At 35.3% G+C, this 21558-nt stretch overlaps 2 protein-coding genes across 4 annotated transcripts in view; one reads left to right on the plus strand and one right to left on the minus strand.

The window, feature by feature from the left end:
* The first annotated feature begins 983 nt into the window (after positions 1 to 983).
* The window catches only part of LOC106670171, a 38299-nt gene continuing 17724 nt past the window's right edge, over positions 984 to 21558 (plus strand). The window contains exons 1-2 of the mRNA XM_014400257.2: positions 984 to 1084; positions 8701 to 8904. The gene's annotated coding sequence lies outside the window, so the exon portion shown is untranslated. The remainder of the gene's footprint in view (positions 1085 to 8700; positions 8905 to 21558) is intronic.
* The window catches only part of LOC106670168, a 276453-nt gene continuing 259217 nt past the window's right edge, over positions 4323 to 21558 (minus strand). For all 3 annotated transcript variants that reach the window (XM_014400255.2, XM_014400254.2, XM_014400253.2), the window contains 11 exons: positions 12310 to 12397; positions 12073 to 12251; positions 11930 to 11996; positions 10352 to 11864; positions 10190 to 10267; positions 9478 to 9754; positions 9115 to 9184; positions 7791 to 7902; positions 5932 to 7715; positions 4519 to 4747; positions 4323 to 4463 (listed from right to left, as the gene is read on the minus strand). In XM_014400255.2, the coding sequence (XP_014255741.1) occupies positions 4372 to 4463; positions 4519 to 4747; positions 5932 to 7715; positions 7791 to 7902; positions 9115 to 9184; positions 9478 to 9754; positions 10190 to 10267; positions 10352 to 11864; positions 11930 to 11996; positions 12073 to 12251; positions 12310 to 12397 (4489 nt within the window). In that variant the 3' untranslated portion in view covers positions 4323 to 4371. The remainder of the gene's footprint in view (positions 4464 to 4518; positions 4748 to 5931; positions 7716 to 7790; positions 7903 to 9114; positions 9185 to 9477; positions 9755 to 10189; positions 10268 to 10351; positions 11865 to 11929; positions 11997 to 12072; positions 12252 to 12309; positions 12398 to 21558) is intronic.

A 21558-nucleotide genomic window follows, 5' to 3' on the forward strand; every position in this document is an offset into this window, starting at 1 on the left:
TTTTTATGGCCACTGGTCTAAATGAACAACGGAATTTCTTCAACCAAATGCTTTAAACAATGCCAAAACAGAAAATAATATATTACATATGAAATTCGAGCAGGAGTCGTGAGTTTTTAGAAATTCAAGGGATCGTTATGAATTATCTAGGAACGACAGTGAGACAAACGCCGATGCCGAAGCGGGCTCGACGCGTTTCTTGCGAGATGCCTTCACTGAAGCAAGACCGACGGAGGCGTAATTGTTTATCCGTTGGGGGAATTGAAGAAAACAGACAGTTCAGCAAAGGAAGGGGTCTGCGAGACTGAGAATAAGCCAAACCGGGATGACAAGACGGTCTTCCAGATAAAAAGAACTCCATCTACGAACCCGAAGCGGCTTGTTTGCCCTGAAAGGTTAACTATATTGAAGCAGGCGAGGCGGCGGCAATCCGACGACCGATTCTCTTAAATAAACCCACTCACCTATTTTCCTCCAGTTCATCCTTTTCTTCTGGGCTTCCCTCGCTGCGATGAACGTGCTCCAGCCGGGGAAAAACAATTCAAGTCCGGCGTTTTCGACGGCCGGACAGAACGAGACGAGAGTTTGTGCGGCGGTCTGCTTGGTTCGACGAACGCGCAGCTAGCGACGGCGAGACCCACCGAGGCACCGACAGTATGATAGTTTCGACTTTTTCCCGTTCGGGCTGAAGATCGATCTCTTCCTCGCCGTTTTTTTTCCTATCCAAACTGATACTTACAGCTTTCTGTATGTGAATATGAATTTTCCTTTTTATTAATTTGACTGGAAGTATCGATGATTCTTTATCAAGTTCAAGGGAGCTTCGATCGAAGTGAAGTGAACGAACGTCTAGCGTCGCCACTAGCGATACAGCGGAATTCCCTTTCCATCAGGCTTAATCTATCCTCCATTTTGCCACTTGAATGATGAATAACTGCTTTTATGCATTTCTTAATTATATACAACACAAAATAAACATTTTAAAATAATAATCTATAAAAAAGATAATCTTATTAGTTAAAATCATTTAAGAATGGTCTTTGGCCGTCTCTCAACTTGGTGAAATTTTATTTCATATCACAAGGTAATAAATAATATTATAGTTTTTATTCCTATAATATATTTAATAAATGATGATAACAAATTCAATTATTATTTGTAAAATAAAAAAAGGATTAACCTAATCTCACTTAGAATTGGATATCATACACCCACAAGAAAAGCGACACAAGCTGAAAAATGTAAAAATCGGATTATTTAGTTTTTTTAGGTATTCGGGTGTGTTATGCTACAGGAAAAATGACACAACTGTAGGTGGACTGGTTAGGAAGTGACCCTTGATGGTCTGGCAATGTCCTATTCTCAACTCCTTCCCTTCTCTTTAACCTAAACGATGAAGGGCAATCCTTGTTGTTTGTAAAGGAAAGGCAGGTTTTTTGCCACTGTAAATATATTTTCTCCCTAAAGGCCATAAGGAGGTCATCCTTGCTTACCTCCGCAACAACGTTTTCACCTCCACCTACCTCCTTGGCAGCCCTACCTGCTCTCTCAGCGCCATGGATACCCAAATGACCAGGATTCCAGAAAAAAAACCTTTTCCCTTGCTGCGTAAGATGTCTCAATGAGAACTATAGATCCAGTACCATAGGGTTATTGCTGAAAAGATGATTAAATGTGTGCAGGACATTCATGGAGTCAGAGCAAATAACCATTATTTACTTGTCTGAATGGATAATGTTGAGAGATTTATTTATGGCTATTATTTTGACGATATAGTTACCTGCTAGGGATTTAGTGAAAATGAATATTTCCTTTTTCCACTTTGCAGCACCTACACCCCCTTACGCTCCTACCATCGGTAGTGCATTTTTGATGTTTTGAAATGCCTGTTTGTATGTGTCGAGCTTTAAAGCATCAGTATTTTTCAGGAAAAGTGGCACATTTCAAGTTGTGTTTTTTCTTGTTTAGTCAAGAATTTTATGCTGTTCCATAGTCACATTTTCACATTATGAAAAACAATTGTTAAATCAATTGCACAAACGTTTTTTATAATGTGAAATTAATATAGACCCTGATGTCGACCTTAAAGTAGGTTGAAAGCTTGGCAGTAACAACTGAATTTGCTTTTTTCTTCAAGACCATACCTTGATCATACATTTCTTTTATTTTAATAAAATTCTTAATTATAATATTGTTTTTTTCACAATTTTTTAACAATGTTGTCTTTCAACTTTTAGATTATTTTATAGTTTAAACAATTTTTTTAATGTTTTAATTACAATATTTTTAACCTTTATTTCAATAATTAATTTTGTATTAGAAATAACTAATTAGGCCTGAGTCCAGGAGGAAAACTCATTTGGTCAAAAATAATCTTAGTAAAACTTACTACATGGATATTTATGCTTGTTTGCTAGGTTTTTATGTTGTTACTATCACAAAAAAATTAATACCCTTACAGTCATTCATAGACCACCATTGTCGTTAGAGCAAACAGACTAACTTAAATTACTGAGAGCCAAAGTTTGCAAGAAAAGTGGCACAACTCATAAACGGGTAGTACAGCTGGATTTTTGAAGTGTTGTGTTTTCGCTTAAGTCTTGGAGAAACAGACAATATTGTGGATCATGACAGTTTTTATTGCCAACTGTAACAGCATGTACTTAATGCATATCAAAAAAAGTAGACTTCCATTTGTCTCTCCTGTAAAATTTTATTTCGTTGAATTGTTATTTTTGTCCAAAGCCCACGAATGTGTCCAACATGTAGAGAAACATTGCTCAATGTGTCCAAAATAATTTATTCCCTATATTGGCTCCATATAGAGAGTGAGTAGGAATTCCTCTCAATATGAGAATTGTGTCAAGCCGATCTGTGAGGCTGCTATTCTGATTTCAGAGGAAACGGGTAATTCTAATATAGATCTTTTATTTATTGCAGCTAATATATTGTATATATACTAAGAGTGGAGTTAGATATTTTAACTGTTTCGTAAGAATGTATGCATAAATGTGTATGTAGTACAATAGCGTCACTGGCGGAATAAGTCAGGTGCTCATTGACCCTCAATTAGACTAGGTATTGTATGTATAGTTGTTTAAATGGGCAAAGAGTGATGAATACCTAGCATTCCATCACCGAATTTGAGTAAAAGGGCATACATGTATAAATAAGAAAAAATGTATTTAGAGTGAGAGAGTGAGCATGTTAGGTTAAAACTGTGGGGGGTTGTTGTTGTTCATGACTTATTCTAAATTATGTATGGAGCAGCAACACTCTTTCTCTCCTCCAAGTTGACAATTCAGCACTAAAGCTGACTAAATATGTATAACTGTTATCCCATGCCAGTTAATTTTATTATTGTTTGTACATATACCTATCTGTTTGCAAGTTCTAAGAATTTAATTTTTGGTATAGTTTGTGGTATTCACTTTTCTGGGCTTTATTGGCATTTCAGTTTTGTGTTTACACCCTATTTCTTTGGGTTTTGTAAAGTAACCATTTGGGTTTTGTAATTTGTAAAATTTTGTAAGCTTTTCTGTATTTATTAACATTTCAAATTTGTTGCCTATTACTGTTCAAATATGTTTTTGTCAACTGACTTGAAGATTGAGTTAATATTTTTGAAATAATGCAGAAACTAGCCCATTTATCTTAACTATAATGGTATCTGCTTTGAAAACTCCATAAATTCATTTCACTTTATTAAAACTCTTTTGGAAGTTGTATGATTTATATTTAGTAATTTAATATTTTTATATTAGTTTATGCTACTTTTTAAGAGCAATTTTTCATTCTTCTGTTAATGAAAATTCCTTAGTTGTCCAGTGAATAAATATTTATTCAGCACTCAACCATCGATGTTTCCTACAAAGAGGCAATCTGAAATCTGTTTATAGAAGTTCAAATCCTATGTTCATAATTTCTGAGTCAATTGTGGGCATTTATCAGTCATGGCATTAATGTTGAGACCTGAATGCTCATGTCTAATGTCAAATGCGGAACCAACTCAAACAGTCCAATTTTGATTTATTAAAAAATAATAATAACAATAATGATAATAACTTTAGTCTAAGGTTCTTTCTGCACTGGGCCAAGGCACAAATTTTTTTCAATGAAATATATTTTCTTGTGAGGACAAGGGATATTTCATGCAGACATTGAATATTAAAAAAAGTTGTCTTCTTGTTCAAACAATTTCTTTGTTAACTAAATGTACTTATTTTTATGTAGAACATTTCTACATAGTTAATGTTATTTTTGTTTAAAAAATTAAAGAAAGGCTGAAGGTTAAAAAAACATAAGAAATATTTTATTTATTGTACAGAACACATTTAAAACTAAATGTATAAAATATTGATTAAAAGCTAGTCAATTATATTCACTATCTGATGTATCACTTGTAGAAGGTGTCTCACTAGTCGTCGTTTCTGGTGTTGTTTCTGATTCGTTATATACCGAGCCTATGAATAAAGTTCAGTTTTAATTTGAATTTTCTCTAATGTAACTGAAACTTACTCTCTTTGGAATTTTCACTTTCTACTGGAGAAGTCTGGTCAGGGAGGTTTTCATCTTGAAATTGTCTGAGTCCAGCTATGAATTCTTCATCTGTCAAAAAGGAACAACTTGCTCGGCTGGACTTTTCTTCATTTTGATCTTTCGGTTTAAGTGGCCTCGGCTTTATCTCACCACTGCTGTATGAGTTTGATGTGAAAATATAGCCAATCTCGCCTTCAGACATTTGATCCTGGAAGTAATACATTTCAACTTACGAAGATAAAACAACATTTAGTCAATTATCTATTTTTGTGTGTAAAATGGGCTTTGAAGCTAACAATTATTCAAACATCAAGTTAAATATTTTGAATTAAAAATTAAGCAAACAGATAAAACCGACAAAAACGAAATTGAACAAAACAATAATTAAACAGAATCAACAGTTGAATATTTTTGAAAATAACCATTTATACTATAGGTGAAAATTGTTGTAATTCATAATATTCTGATGTTAGTACAAAATTAAATTGAAACAACAGCACAAATATATGTGTTTTAGTGATATTTGTTCTATAAACATGACTTTGAATAAGCAGTGAAACTAGAAAGTAGAGATGTTTGGACCACTTTAAGAGGATAGCTTAACACCTTGGCAACAAAAGATGGAAAGGTATGCCTCACAAGAAAAGGAGGATGAGGAGTTTGAGTAGTCATTGCTGCTTAGCAAAGCAAACCAAATATTGTGAGATTTCCTGATGAAATCTGCAGGATATCAGAATCTGTAGTTTTGACATATCTAATCAATATGGTGGACCAGGTTGATGAGAAATGACCAGTGGGAATGCAAAACAGTTACATTCCACTGATTTCAGGGTATAGGAATCGTGGTGATAAATGAACAAACCCCTTGAAATAAAAGGATGCTAACAAAACCAAAAACTTTTCTTTTAAAAAGAAATACACATTATCCAAAACATTTTTTCTTTGAAGATAAAGGAAATGGGCAATATAAAATTCACTGGACAGAAACTATCTATAAAATCTTCATACAGGATTTGAAAAGAAATTAATTAATAAGGTGGCTAAATCATTATGGTGTCTAATTCTTAGATTTGTCATGCTTGTGATTCTAGGTTCATACCCTGGTTTTGCCCTTAGAATTTTATATGAGAATTATTTTTTTAAAAAAGTTGTAAATAAATCTGACCCCTCACTCACAAAATGTAAAATAGGTAATTGGAGCCCTCGTGCATGACAGGAATTACTTCTTTTTTTTTATAACAAATTTATTTTATGAACTCAACGGTGTATTGTAACTTGTCAGGAACTCATAAATGGTTTTTAACCACTGAATTCTACATTCATACGAGACGTATGACTAATGAGTAAAATAAACAAAATTAATACTTTCCAGCAGTATAAACTTTCACTTACCGAATCCCAATATTCAATTTGTATAGATTCGCCACTTGTTCCCAGTTTTAAATGCAGAGGAGGTGGTTTCTTTTGCAGTCTTGACATCAGGGGAGAAGTGGTCATGGGATGATCTTTCACCGAATCTAAACTACGCACTTTTGTTATTGTCTCTCCTAAAAGGTCCTTTCTTACTTTTTTCTTTATGCTCTGAATATCTTCTGCTTCGTTGCAGAAACTTGGACAAGGCCTTAAAAATCTTGGAAATGTGAATTTTTGTTTCTCTTCTGGGTTTTTGTCAGTGTACGTGTCTACTTGGATTATCGCATTTTTTACTACTTTATAAGGTACAGATATTGGAGGTATGGGTAGTAATCTTGGGCTCGGTTCAGTCTTTGCTGAATCAGTATCACTTTGAGAAGATATTGCAGGTTTGATAATTTTGCGTGTTGTATTTGTTTCTAAATGTTGAAGTTTTTCCAACTCACTAAGAGACAATTCATCTAAATCACGAAAATCTGTTTGTGAACTTTTCTTTTTACTCGAAGTCACTTTTGTGCTTTCTGAGTGCATGGATACAACTTCATTGATTCTAACTTCTAAAAGTTTCAATAAATTTGATGATAAACTGTCCAGTAGTTGTTCACTTCCCATTTCACGGTATATAGCCTCAGAAGCTTCGTCATGTACTTGTCTTGCTTCATGGACACCCTGGGATGCTTTTTCAGTCGGTTCATCAGTAAATTTTTTGCTCATTTTTGATGAATCATCACTTGTTGGAATTGTAACAACACTTATGGAACTACAAGGTTTCAATTCAATTTTCTCAGCATTGACACTACCAGTTACTTGCATGTTTTCATCAAGTTTTGACAAATCATCAGTTTGGCAAACTACCTGTGGAAATATGTCTTCTTTTAGCTCTTCCTTTTTTACTTCATACTCAATTGGTTTTAAATTATTCTGGTTTTCTAATTCATGATCCTCTCTATTATAGCTAAGCTTTATATCGTCTCCTTGTGAATTCGACTGAAGAATAAATGAGCTGGTGAATTTTTTATGCTCCTCAGGAAACCTGACTTCAAGCAGAGAATTTGTCTGGGGATTTGAGAACCTCAAAAATGGCATAGACTTATCAACATTTGAAATACTCTGAGGAGGCATGCATTCTAATTTTTGCAGGGCGCTTGGTTGAACTGTGCTGTTTAACAGGTCTGCTGCTTCTTCAGATTGCTTTATGATTTGCATTTCGGGTATTAATGGTGGAGGTGATGGAGAAAGCCTCGAAGGAGGAAGAGAATGAGTTTCTTCTTCTTTCAAAAATGGTCTTATCGCTAAAGGAAATTCAGGTAAACTCTGGCAAGTCCTTGCTGCATCAGCTTGAGCTGTTGATTGTAAAAATTCAGGAAGTTTTTGCAACAATGCAACAATTTTTGCTGGGTTTTGAGCCGAAGTGGATGGTTCTGGCTCAATTACAGCCTGGACGGATTGTTTCACCACAGGCTCAACCATCTCTTTTACACAAGATGACCCAGTAACAGGTTGCTCAGGAAATACAGAAGTTTGTTCAGTAATCAAATCAATAATAGGATCAGTCTGAGTTTCTTTTGGTTTTGTCAGAGCAAATAAACTAGGAGAGTCAATTTTATCTTTCAGTTCAGCATTTTGCAATGCAATAGCACATAATTCATTTGGGTCAGTCTCAACCTGAACATCACGCTTATTACACAGACTTAATTCTACAGTCAACCTTTCAATTTCTTTGAAGATGTCTTTATTTGGCTGTTTTGGTGAGATCGGCAAAGCTAATAAAAGAAAAAAACACTTTTATTTCATATAAAAAGCCTTTGTGTAAAAATATAAAAACAAAATTGACAAACCCTGTGGAACGCTTGGCAGCGTAAATATCTGTCTCTGATTATCGTGCAGTTCTCTTTCTAACTTTATTCCTTTGGGTTTTTTCAAAAAGACATCTAAAATGTTGTCTGCTTTCTGAAAATAGGTAATCAAAATATGTTATAAATTTGCATTAGTTAAATTAAGGTGTATGAAAAAAAATTTTACTTTCTTACTATGTTATTTTATCCTTGTTTTAAGAGGATGCAAATTGTTAAAATAAATTAGACATAACTATTAATAATATGTATCAAATATATTAATTAAAAAACATTGCATTTGGTTTTATATAAGTTGAAATCTACACATGTACATATATACACACACATGTACATAACTGACTTCTTGTAGTCTACCGGTCAATTGGGAATGGTAAATCAGCACCCAATGCATGCCGTTCCTAGATACATTTGCACTCTCATTCGTACTTAAATACATTCTTTCCTATTTGCATATCATTCACTCAATTGGAGTGGTGGAGTACTCGATATTCCTCCATCACCCTTAAAAAACAGACAAGTTACAGTTGTTTGCCAATTTCTACAAAATAATTTTAGAAATGTATGGTGTGCAGTGACTGTTAGTTAATGATGATTTGAAGGTCATGAGATGCGGTCTGGTGTGACATAGGTTTTAGAAAAACATTTTCTTTATCGTGCCAACGTTCGATATTTATTACGATAAAGAAAATGTTTTTCTAAAACCTACGTCACACCAGACTGCATCTCACAATCTTCAAATAATAATGTTGTTATTAACAACTCAACTCTTCATCATTTACAAAACTTGTACTTACATTTTCATGGAAATATGGAAGCAAAAATATGTAACTGTTTGAATGTAAACTATTGTTAAAAAAATTACTGTTTATTTATTTATATTTTTTATTTTTAGGCCTCTTCTTGAAGATGTTTTTAAAAAAAATAGTTCGAACAAGTCTTGACATCCTGTGCTGTTCTCAATTTTTTGCAATTGCCAAAATAATACAAAGTACTGAAGAACTCATAAAAAAATTAAAAAAATGACAGACCAAACCAGTGAGAATGGTGAATTTCATCTCCACACAATAATTGACGATTGGAGACAGTCAATTTACAGGTACATCTAACAAGCATAAAATATTAGCATATGTATATACGTGCATACATTCATATCCAGCAGATATTAGAATAACTAATAATTGTTCATAGTGTATTGTAATAACTAACAATCATTGCCACAGGTTGTAAAAAGTTTATTGATGAACTTATAATTATGTGGTTGTGCAAATGCATGATGATATGGGAAGAGATTTTAATAGATACTCACTGTTTTTAGCTCTTTTAAGTATTCTTCATCAGGGTCTCCTGTACCAACTTTCTTGTTTTCCTCGTCAACACTGAAATCAATAGAGAAGAAAAATGATGTGCACTTAAAGCATCATAAAATCATGCACGTTACATACCAAATATGTACATTAGCAGAAAATTGCATTTAAAACAAAAAAGTCACTCTCAGAAAAAAAAAAAAAAATAAATAAATGAGAAAAAATAAAAAATCCTAATATCTTGACTTCTTGAATACTCTAAATAATAATGACAAACTCATTTACTATATTCATCGTGCAAGTTAAACATTCTACTGATACAAAGAAAAAGAAAGCGTTTGTGCACTAGTAAAATTTATAATTACATAAATGTTTCATTCAGTTTTTCTTCGACAAGCTTTTCAGAGAAAGATTTGTCCATGCTTAGCTCACTTTTGCTTGCATCTAAGTCATAGGACGTTGTATCCTCTTGAGGCGTTGAGTCATATGTTTCAGTAGTATCAGGCGATGTCTCTGCAATAATTTCCTTTAGACTTTTGTTGATTTCAAACAACTTTTCAATGCGGGAAAGACGAAGCTCCAGGTTCTTTTGGGTCTTGTAGTCATTGCTTTTTAAATCACCTTCGTAACTTCTCAGCGTCCCTAATAAAGTAACTAAATTATTAAAAACCATACTGAATAACTGTAGATATATTAGTCTGTACTTTAAAAAGATACATCAAAATAATACACAAAATGCACGCGTAGTACACAGACAAAACATAAGTGTTATACTATTTCATTACACTAAATTAATTCTGATAGACCCTGGAAAACTAATTACAGTGTAGTAATTTGTTGAATTGCATTGTTAAACTTTTCCTTAATAATTCAACTATGCTTTACATTACTGATAAATAATGTTTATGCTCTGTATACAATATGCTAGAAAGGAGTAGTTTTCAACAAATTTTCTAAATCCGGCATGTTTATTTATAATAATGGCCAAATCACACTGTACTGCTGAATGTTGTAATCTGATTTTTTTTAAAGGTGAATATTTATTACTGGCGAACAAACAGGAGAATGAGAAATTACGTTTTTCTTCTTCATTGAAAGTTGTAAGTCCTGCTTGTGAAGATCCTCTTCGTAATTGTGTCCTCCCTGTATTAGCACCTTAGAAGAAATGCAATTAAATTAAATAGACAATAAAGATTTGTTTTTGAAAAAGATATTATTAGGTTCAAGTAAGTGGTTTACTTGTTTTTGGAATTTCTTTTGAATCAGTCTGTTGAGACCTGATTATGTTTCTTTGGCCATCCACAGCGTTCAGGGTCGTTTGAATATCATCAACCAAAACATTCATAACTCTCCCCAATCGCTCGTAATGGTCCTTGTTCTGGGTGCCGAACTTGCCAATTTCGTCTTCGAGAAGATCTGCTACCATGTTCATCCTTCGGGGCAAATCTTCTGAGTTGTGGTTGGAACCTAAAGATGCTTTCTGAAGTTCTTCCATTGTATAGAGCTGATTTTCATACAAATCGTTCACACAGGCCAATAAATTTTGCATAGAGGTTTTAAGTTCAACAAATTCTTGCTGTTTCTTCACGCTGAGAGTGTTACAAAACTGTTCTGCGACTCTCAACAACTTTGGCTCATCCTTCTGTTTTGGCGTGGATTCTTCTGGTTTTTCCTCCGTCAGTATGTCTCTTTTTTTATTCGTTCTTGGGCAATTAGGTACAGTTTTTGGTTGGAAATTCTGTATTTTGTTTGTTTTGTCTTCAGATTTTTGTTCTTGGGAAGCAGGAGGATGAACCAGTTCAAAAACACCGACATTGTTTTTACTTTTACTAACTCTATGAGGCCAGATGTTCACATTTGGCCCGACTTGAGTAACAAGTTGAGGCCTAATGCTTAATTTTGGCAGTTGCTGAACGCCGAATGTTTTATTACTTGGTTTGACTTCTTCCTTCTCAACGATGTCAAATTTTGACTTAAAACTGTACACAGAGCTATTAATAAAATCTGTGTTTACACAGACATCTTGAACTGGTTTGCTGTTCAACTGGGAATGCATGTTGTTCGAAGGAGTTCTTAACTCGTTAAACATCTGACTTGTCATCTTTCCACAAGGAACAGGGGGTATCAATATCTGCTCTGTCTTAAAACTCAAATTTGCCCTAGGAGACTGCCTTTGCGGTTCCTGCCTCACAGCGGGTGATCTGATTCTTGGCACATTTTCATGATATCCTGCTTCATGAGGGGTGTGTCTATGCATTCTGTGCCTATTGTAAGAGTCAGGCCGATATGGAGTGGCAACTGAGTTTTCTTGTGACACTGGGTAGCCATTCGAATTGGCACTCCACATTGGATAATTGTGAGCTTGAGAAGTCGCTGTACCTGGTTGAGCCGTAGTCGAGTAGTAATTGTCATAGCCCGGTGTCATCGGGACTGGAGACACAGGAGAACGGCATGTCCTGTACTGGCGGCTATCTCTGTTGTAATCTTTTTCATCGTACCTCGGTGTGTATTGTTGAGGCCTTTCGTAAGTCTGAGTTCTCATATCGAAGTTTTGGTAAGAAGTGCTAGGCATTTCTGCAGACCTCAGCAATGGAGGGCTGGGAGAGCTGTATCCAGTCAGCATGGCCTCTCGTTGATATGGACTTCTAAAATTGTCATTTTCTTTGCTTAAATGTACCTTTGTAGTTCTGTCACTATGCTGATTGACAATAGTAAAATGTGACTTTTTCCTATGAACATCATGAGGATTTTTCTGTAAGGAATTCGTAATATTAATAATAATGAAAGAACATACATTTATGGAATTTTAAAAGTTACCTTGCGAAAAGCATAAGTTGCCTTACGAAACTGTGTTTCCACAAGTTCTTCAGTATAACAACTTTCACTAAAATCAACAAAAATCTTTCTTAAACCGTGCAAAAATAAAAATAAATAAATATTTGGTATTTTAGGCATTATACCTGTCCCCAATTGAATTTGTCGTGATGTCTGACACTGAGCGCCTCAGAACAGGTCCTTTCAGCCTCTCAAGCTCTTTTGTCAATATGCTTAGCGTACCAAAAAGTTCATGTTGTTTGGTTCTGTTTTCACCTAATGCTAAGTCATTGATTTGTGGTAAATCTGCTAGTACATCTTTAGACTAAAAAATACAAATCAATCTAAATGATGTTCAAGTTAAAATTCAAGCTTCATTTTACCAAATATTTATCAAGGGGGTAGTGTGAATGATGACTGAATTTTTCACCAGTTGAAGATGAAGAATTTCTTGAAACTACATCTATATGCCTGCAAAGAGAAAAAATGGATTTTGAAGTATTAAAAAAGATAAATCTAGCAAAGTTCCAAAGGTATGGTTAATAAAAACCGTTTAAAGTGGTACTGTGGATTTGACAATAAATAATCACCTAATTGTACTTTCAATAGAACTTTTTGCACAAATTTAAGTCATTTTGGAGTTTTTGGCAATACGTTTGCACTTTTACTGCCTAATTACTGAAGGTAGGGAAGCTTTGTATGCGGCATTTTGCGAACCTATTTGGTTCTATGCCTATCTGTCTGTAGTCAATTCCATATAACTTGCAAAACTCCAGAACCTTGAGACTAATTTTTATGAAATTTTGAAAAATCCTCGTTCGGGTTGGGTTCTAGACCCTTTGAATTTCATAATAAACGGATTAATATATGTGCATGATGTGAGGAAGCTATACTGCCCACCCACTTGGTAGACATTTTTTTCAAGATGGACATGTTTTTAAGATATGAGGCAAATTTATATTGCTAATATGTGTGTACACTTTTATAAAAAGTTCTATTTTCTCCCATCGAGCCTTGCATAATTAAAAAGCACAGATTATTTCTCTCATTAACCACTTCAGCAAAAGAAACAACACAAATTTGCTAAACTCAAGCCAATTACATTGACCACAGATAAATACGGAATCCAAAAACACGGAGTAGGAGCTGCAATAATCTGTGGCTACGGGATCCACATGTTTCAGGTCTCCAATTGTACAACTATTACTATTAATATTTATTTAGAAATCGTGAGATGCGGTCTGGTGTGATGTAGGTTCCAGAAAAACATTTTCTTTATTGTGCCAACGTTTCGATCTTTATTGAGATCATCTTCAGGGCCTGGGATTTACAAACATTGTTTACATATAACAACTCAAGATGATCTCAATAAAGATCGAAACGTTGGCACGATAAAGAAAATGTTTTTCTGAAATCTACATCACACCAGACCGCATCTCACGATTTCTAAATAAATATCGATTAACGGTCACTAATCACCACACATATTATTATTAAGTTATTCAGAAAGGTTTAGAGTATTTCACATCCCCTTAAGTGGAGCTTGGCTACTTTAATGGACTCATTGTCAGCTTTAATTGTAATCGAGAGCAATTTTCTGATAATTCTGTAATTCAAGAACTTAACACCAAGAACATTGTATAGCAGATTCGTTTAGGTAGTACCGTTCAAATACAGTTTTAATTAAACAATATCTAAAAGTTAAAGCTTCATGATCAACTGACGCAGTAGGTAAGAACCACTGCTTTGCAAATTATAATCCCCAGTCCTTTACCTGGGGCTAGAGGGTGACTCTAGCCTCACTTAACTCATTTTTATTATGTGAACACAACAGTAGTTTATTTTTTATATCTCAAAATAAAAACCCATTGTCTGATACTCTGTTTTCAAACTCTTTCATCCGATCGAACAACCTTGGAGAAAATTTCTCCGGCCTGAAGTTCAATAAAGTTCAGCCCATAAATGAACATCCTGCATGCCGCCGTCAGACTTTCGCCGGTACCCGTGAGAACCGAGTATTCGAGATTTTTCGATCAATTATGGGCGTGGATCGAAAAGGGTTGAATGGGCGATACGTGGGGGGGAATGTGCCATGGTAAGGAAAGGGCAGGTTGATGAATGGGGCCGAGTCACGGAATCCGACTTCTACCTCACGACATTCAGATGTCCTCGACAGACAGATAACTTCACACGCAACGCAGCCCGCCTTGAAGGGGGAACCTAGATAGAATCCATACCGGTTGAAGGATCCTACAACGAATGTTGTCCAGTCACACAATACACGTTTGGAGGGAATAGAAAGGAGAGGAGAGGATAGAGATTTTGTACAGGATTTTTTTAATGATCAAAATTTAATCCATTCGAATATGACATTTTTGAACAAAAAAGTTTCAGTGTTAAAATATTCATTTGACTCTGATCCCTCGAGTGGCATAATGAATATACTGGTAAAGAAAATTTAAGTAAAAAATGGACCACCGAAAAAGAAAGCCTTTCTGAATCTCTTCAAGGATTGGTTTATCTCTCAATCCATTCAAACTGTCGACGATGACCTGCTCATAGTCTACACGAAAACGTCAATCCTGTCACCCAACCATCCCAGCGACAGACTGAACGGAAATTCCTTAACTGAAATCTCCGTCGTAACGTCTCCGTCGAGCTCCGTTGGTGTACCAACGTCCGTCGACGGAATCACGGAATGTTCGTCTAAACAGATCAAAGCAGTGCAAAGTGGGGTGCGCCACACTGACGACGGGCAAGTGTAGAATGGAAGAGGTAGAAAGTCGGACAGACAAACTGCAAGTGAAGCTGAACTAGGTTGTACTTGGACCAATTTATTGTGGAAGTTCAGAACAGGCTCTGTCTGTGTAATTTTAAAGACGCTCGTCAAATGAAGTTACAGTCATCCCATAGAATTGGAATTGACCCTTTTCATATTCAATGGTTGAATACAATGTTCTCTCTTTCTCTGCTGCTTCTCCATTGCCTTGTAAATACACAATACGAAAAGTGGTTTCATTGTATTGTCCACGATCAACTGAGTCACGTTATCAACTGCATATCCAAACAGTCGTTGCAGTCATTCCGTTCATTTCCGCTGTATTCCGGCTTGTTCTCGGGTTGGGCGGATTTTTCGTCGCGAAATTTCCGTCACGTAAACTCCCGTCGCATTCCGTCTAGTGTGGTGCCGGTCTAACAATGAATGTAAAGATAGGTCAGGCAAACTGTTTAGCAATTTAAAATCAAGTCTCCGGAATCTACCACTGTAGTTCATAAGTTCACACTACGGTAAACAGGCATTGTGAAGTCATTTAGACGTTTATTAAAATCTGCGGAATCATCTTTTACGTTCGTAAAGTAATCGTTATCGCCTCAGCTAGCTAGCTAGCAAATCTAACACTGATGAGCATCGGATTGTTCCTGAAAAGTGAAAAGGGTCAACGAAAAGGTCATGTTGTGTCTGGCGAAGGATTGATTTAATTTCAATTGGTTCCTGATACTCAGCGAGCTATTCGGAACTTCAGTCAACCTTTGACCACCAACAATTTGGTAGGACATCAACATTAAAAATCAAGTAAATTAGAGCTTGCCTAGGCTGTTGACAGAGGGGTTTGGAGAAGGCCACAAACATATCTGCTTCGACATGGGAGCTCCAAGACGACGGGGCGGTAAAGTGGAGCATCCAAAAATATATTGCATCTAGTTCAAGGATTGATTCAATATGAGTTGATTCCTAGTACTCGAGCGATAGATTTGGAACTCTATGTCAACTTGACAGTGCACATAAGACCAAAAATCTACTTCTTTGGCAAACAGCAATATATAAACCTCGAAAATTCAAGATTATTGACAGTAGGGCACTCTCAACAAGACACGAAAGGATGGCACAATTACACAGAAGACAAACACTTTGAGCCCTGAAGATGATCTCAATACAAGATCGAAACGTTGGCACGATAAAGAAAATGTTTTTCTGAAACCTACATCACACCCGACCGCATCTCACGATATCTGAATAACTATCGATTAACGGTCACTAATCTCTACACATTATTGACAGTGGTGTTTTTAGAGCATCCATGGTTATTGTAACTTGAAGCAATACTAGGAAACTGGTAGGTGAATTTGACGTTTCCCATGCTCCTATCATCGGATTGTTTTGTTGTAGCAGAAGAAACCCTCACGAATTATCACATCAAGAGGTCTCACGACACATTGGAATATCCAACTAATTGAAATTTTATAATATAAATTTATTTCCTAGATAGATGGAAAGTAGATGTACAGCATTTTAACCGCCCTGGAACTCAAAAGGTATTCCAATCAATAGGCAAGAGGGATTGCCAAAACGGTCAGGTGGGAGGATTGAGTTGCTTCTCGGGTCAAGCTTTATTCGGAAATCTTTTACTAATCAGATCATTTAATCAAAAAATACCAAGTTTTCGTAAGCAGTACGACAGCAAGGCACAATTCGACGTCAGACCAATTTAAAAATAAACGAACTGAATTCGAACTTCTTCACCATCCGGCATACAACCCTGATTTGGTATTCTGCACAATTACTTTTTCATGTGCCAACAGTTAACACTGTTGATAAGTAAAATCTGGCTGTGGTAAGTCCTTCTATCTCGTGGTATTTCGTAAAATGATGAGCTCGGGAAATTAAAACAAAACTCGATGTACTATATGTACGTACTATTTGAATATTGTACCGTAATATTGTAATAGTCAAATATTTTACTATTAATCCATTTATGTTTAATGGTCTAATTGATCAAATTACTTATTTCAATTAATTATTATTTTTATGTAAAGTCTATTACTTTCATTATACTAATTTTTTTAAAAACAAATTCTCATTCATTGTACACGAAATCAAAGAGAAAAGAACCTGTATTCTGTAGACGAAGAAGATAGCCAAAAGTAATATTGGATAGTTTTTAAATGAATTTTTTCATATTAGTAGTTTTAAATATTTTGTCATTCGAAGAATTATTTATGATGTAAAGGTTACCAAATATTTTTTATTGGGAAGGAAATAATTTTATCAGATTTGACTATTGAATACAGTGAACAAAGCAACCGCTATTGAAACGTTACCCAGTTCAACGGCTTTCTCACGGGCTGTCAGCGCAGGATTGTCTGATTTGAAGGGAAAAATCAATATGATAGCCACGTCATGCCGTGAGTAAGGTTAGGCACGCCGATATCCCTTTGCCACATGTTCAAACTATGATGTCCTACCAAAGAAACCTAAATTTACTGAATTAACGGGCATTCTTAAAAGCTCATTAGTGTTAGCCATGTGTAAAAATCCTTTTCTGGAATTGGCGCTATTAATGTCCGTAAAAACATGCATCGAAGAGAACCGGAGCAGTTTTTACAACACACCAGGCTCCCTAGTGATCCTTGGTTCAAGACTTTCTTGGACGTAAACCTTTTTAAGATTTTTCCTGAAGCGACTAGGTTTACAAAAAAGAAATCTACAGAAACGAAATGTTAGCTGACTGGTTAACAAAACTACAAATTGATCCATATATATTTAGCAGTCAGAATTGGCCATATTAATTATTCAATTAAATTTTTTTTTGTCTAAGTCTTGGTTGAAATTAAAAAGTCAGTGTCACGCGAGCGGGATTCGAACCCACGACCTTCGGATTCAGCCGTTCGAGAGTTTGAATCCCGCTCGTGACACCGACTTTTCCACCTCAACCAAGGCCTTAGATAAAAAGAATAATTAATTGAAAACCTGCAAATTTTACAACTAGGAAAAACCATAATTATGGCCGATTTTAACCCGAGCTTGTAACATACCCCTGATGTACAAGTACAATAATGTGAGCAGGGATTTTTATAAAAGTTTTTCAGGAATAAAAGATTGGTAAACACTTAAAGCCGAGGAGCGGTATGATGCTTCTTCTTCCCTTTTTTGTACCTCTTAAATTTATTCCCTTTATCTGTAAACTAGGGAGTCAGTTAAAGAATACCATAACATTTATAGCCCGAGACATTTGGCAAATGCAAAGAAACAGAAATGTATAGAATATATTATAAAAATGTTACGTAGGTTGTAAAAAGAGGTCCGAGTCCCTTCATCAAACAATAACACAGTAATATAATCTCTATTATGACAATAACGCAAATAAATAAAATAAAAAACCTTGTGTAAATTTGGTAATGAATGTAAATTACACATGACAAAAAATTGAGTAGGTTGAAGTTTTCAGCTAGCAATAACTGCATCTCAGGAGACTTCATTGAAACGACAATGGCGCCAAGTTGGAGGACCGCGGTGGCCGAGTGGATGGTTGTCCGACTAGTATATGCCACCCTAACGGTTCTGAGTTCGAAACCCGACCTAATCCATGCATTATTATTATTATTATGGAAAATATATTATACAGTGAGCTGACTCCTCGCGGCGAAGCCAACGTGTTATTGGACATTAAGCCGTCCTATATTCAGTTTACTAAGTTTTGTTTGCACCAAGACATTTCGACACGAAAATTAAACTGTAATTAAAATAATATCGTAGAGAAAAAGTTGAATAGGGAGAAATGAGAGTAGATAGCGGCCAATTTTTCACATAAATATGTCCAAATTAAAAAAAAAAAGAAAGAGAAAAAATCTTTGACACCACAAGAGGGGCAATAAGTAAAGGAGGAAAGTAGGAAGATTGATAATTACAGAAATCGTAGAAAGAGGGCTAGACAAATGAAATGATCGATAAAGAGAGGGAGCGACAAGGAAATAGTTATGGGTAAGATAGAGGAAGAGAAAGAAGGAAGTGTCAGAAAGGAAATCATATATAGACAGACACATAAAGAAGATAAAGAAAACTAATGAAAAAAAGTAGGTTAAAGCTGTTTTAAGATTTAAAATGGATAAAAAGATATGCGGATTGAGAGAATGAGAGGGAGGGAAAGAGACATGGTGTTTGTGAAAAGGAGAGCGTGAGATAAGGGAGGTATTCCTAAGCGACGAAATAAGACAAATGGAAAAGTGGTAAAAAGGTTTAATTAAATAGAGATCGATGGGAGAAAGTAAGGAGATATAAACAGAAAACAAATAATAATAATGCAAATATGTTCCTAAATCATATCATAAAATTGATAAAACAGCATAATTTATTAAATTAAGCCAACTCACAAGACGGGCTCAGCCTATTTGTGTTTTGAGTTATTTTGCATTTAGCATTTAACTGTTTTTTGTAAGAAAATGTATCTTTTGGAATGAAATAATAATAAACACTTTTCCGCTTTATTCTATTCTAAAGAGAAAATGAGGAGGAGAAAAAGAGTTTCTGAATCTCTGAGGTTTAGGTTGTTCTACGGTGTTAAACCGATAGAGGTATTCAAGGTGTCTCCCATGGCAGCTTAGCATCTTCGTCAGCTTATGGTGCAACAATATTGGAGCAGATAGCGTTTAATTGTTTAGAAATATTCTTTTGATTGCTTACCCTTGACTAAATCTTTCCATATATTTTCCCAATTTTCAAATATCTTTTCGGCACATTTCTTTTTAATGTAACCGATTAGAATTTTTGCATAGGTAACTTCAAATTCCAAGTACTCGGCAGATTCCTTAACATGTTTTTCTGCTTCCTCATTTCCGTGATGAACTGCGTGCGCCTTTATCCTTCATTGTTGTTCTCCATACTTTATCATTTAGTATATTTATATACTGTCTTATTACATGGGCCATTTCATTTAAGTTTTTATTGTTTTATATGATTTTTAGTTATGTAAAAATATATTATTACTATTTTATTTCTGAAAGGTGTTTGGGGTAACAGCAACTTTAAACCTTTTATTTTCATTGCCAGCATCTCCTCTTGGTTGTTGGACCACCAATCCGCTAATTAGATAGATAGACAAGTGTTATTATGTCAGATTTTTTAAACCAAAATTTGAATGTTGAACGTTGTTGATTGCAAGAAAATAATCCACTGTATTTCACCATACATCAACGACTGAACCAGTTGAACCGGAGATAACATCCACACAAACATCATGCAAATTTCTATCATGATTCGTTTATAAAGAAGAAGTTACACCTTAGTTGCTTCCTCTAGATATGTTTGCATGAATAAAGTTTTTAAATATTAAAAAAAAATAGGTAAGGATATTAGGATAGTCGCAGGGGATTGATTGTTCTTAGTGCGTAATTCTGGTCGGTCCATGAATGTTCATATTGTTATTGTAACTATTCAATCTGCATTAATCCAAGTACTTAAATGTTTTGGATGGGTAGAATTTCGCAGGTTTGGCTATAACGTTATATTCTTTTCAACAGGGTTAATTTATTAGGACTATTTAGCATGAGGCGAGAACGACGGATGCATCTGTTGGAAATCGAAAATGGAAAAAGTTGAAAAAATTTCCAGGTCGTCGTTATCCCTACCTGTTGGATTCCAATCGGATGACGTTTATGTGCGAGGAGAAATGTTTGTTTAAACAATTCAAGGGTCGACCGGGCTGACGTCGGCGCTTGCGGGTTTGCGGCCAGGGAATATTGAACTGTCGGGCCGTATTGATCCCGTCGGGGTAGCACCTCGTTACATTCTCCAGCATCCCCGTCTTCATCCGGACGGCCTCCCTCGAAGGTGCATTCCGCCCTTCCGCCCGCTCCGGGAGGCTGTGCTACAACGTCAATCTCCCCGAGCCCCCTTGGGTGCGATAATCGCAAGAGATAAGGCAAAATTGTGGAATTCTCAAGATGAAAAGTAAAACTACAGACAAAGCGAGAAGAGAATAAAAGAGCAGCGCCTAGATAAAAGTAAATCCGAGAGGGTGCAGTACCATAATAAAACATTTATTTTGGCACCAGAACAAACGTGTTTTATAGACATTCAGACAGTTTTCAAGAAACAAACATTACAATAAAGCTGGGTACACTTACCGACGCAACGCAACGCGACATGACGTGACCCAACGCCTTATCGCATGTTGGTGGGGTGTGACCATTTGATCGACGCAGTACACGCCACGCGACAAACGATACAACAGTGCATATCGCAGGAGTATTCGCGAAATGTACGAGGAAATGTATGAGAAAGAATATAAGGAAGACATGGAAGCAATGGCAGCAGATCCGCTAGATTTTAACGGTGAACATAAAAACTTTGGTGTATGAAGTGCACATAACTAGAGGTGTATCTAGCATATATCATACGCTGATTTCTACATTCGAAAAGGATGAAAATGCTGACCGATTCAATATTTTGTATTTTCGGATGATGAAACATCACTCTGATTTTCTGCAATATAGGAACGGATCAGGAAAATTAATACAAATTATTATACATCACGTATTATTTACGATATATAAAATACACTTAAAGATAAAAAACGGACACCGGACGTGTTTTGTTGTTTGTTTCAAACTATATCTATTTTTATCGTTATATTAATTATAACATACTTATGTTAATGTAAGTCAAATTAAACGAGACCAGAAATTCATTTTTAATTAAAAAAATGTATAATTATGATGGTGATAGAAAATCAAAACACCGGAAAATCATCTAATGAATGAGTGCAATTTAACTAACAATTGTTTTACCTAGTTGTGCTCTTAATGCGTTATTATGAACAAAAGAAGGTAATAAATTGTTAGTTAATTCAATTCGT

Source organism: Cimex lectularius, unplaced genomic scaffold, assembly GCF_000648675.2.
Source record: "Cimex lectularius strain Harlan isolate CLEC.00 unplaced genomic scaffold, Clec_2.1 scaffold134, whole genome shotgun sequence".
Lineage (NCBI taxonomy): Eukaryota > Metazoa > Arthropoda > Insecta > Hemiptera > Cimicidae > Cimex > Cimex lectularius.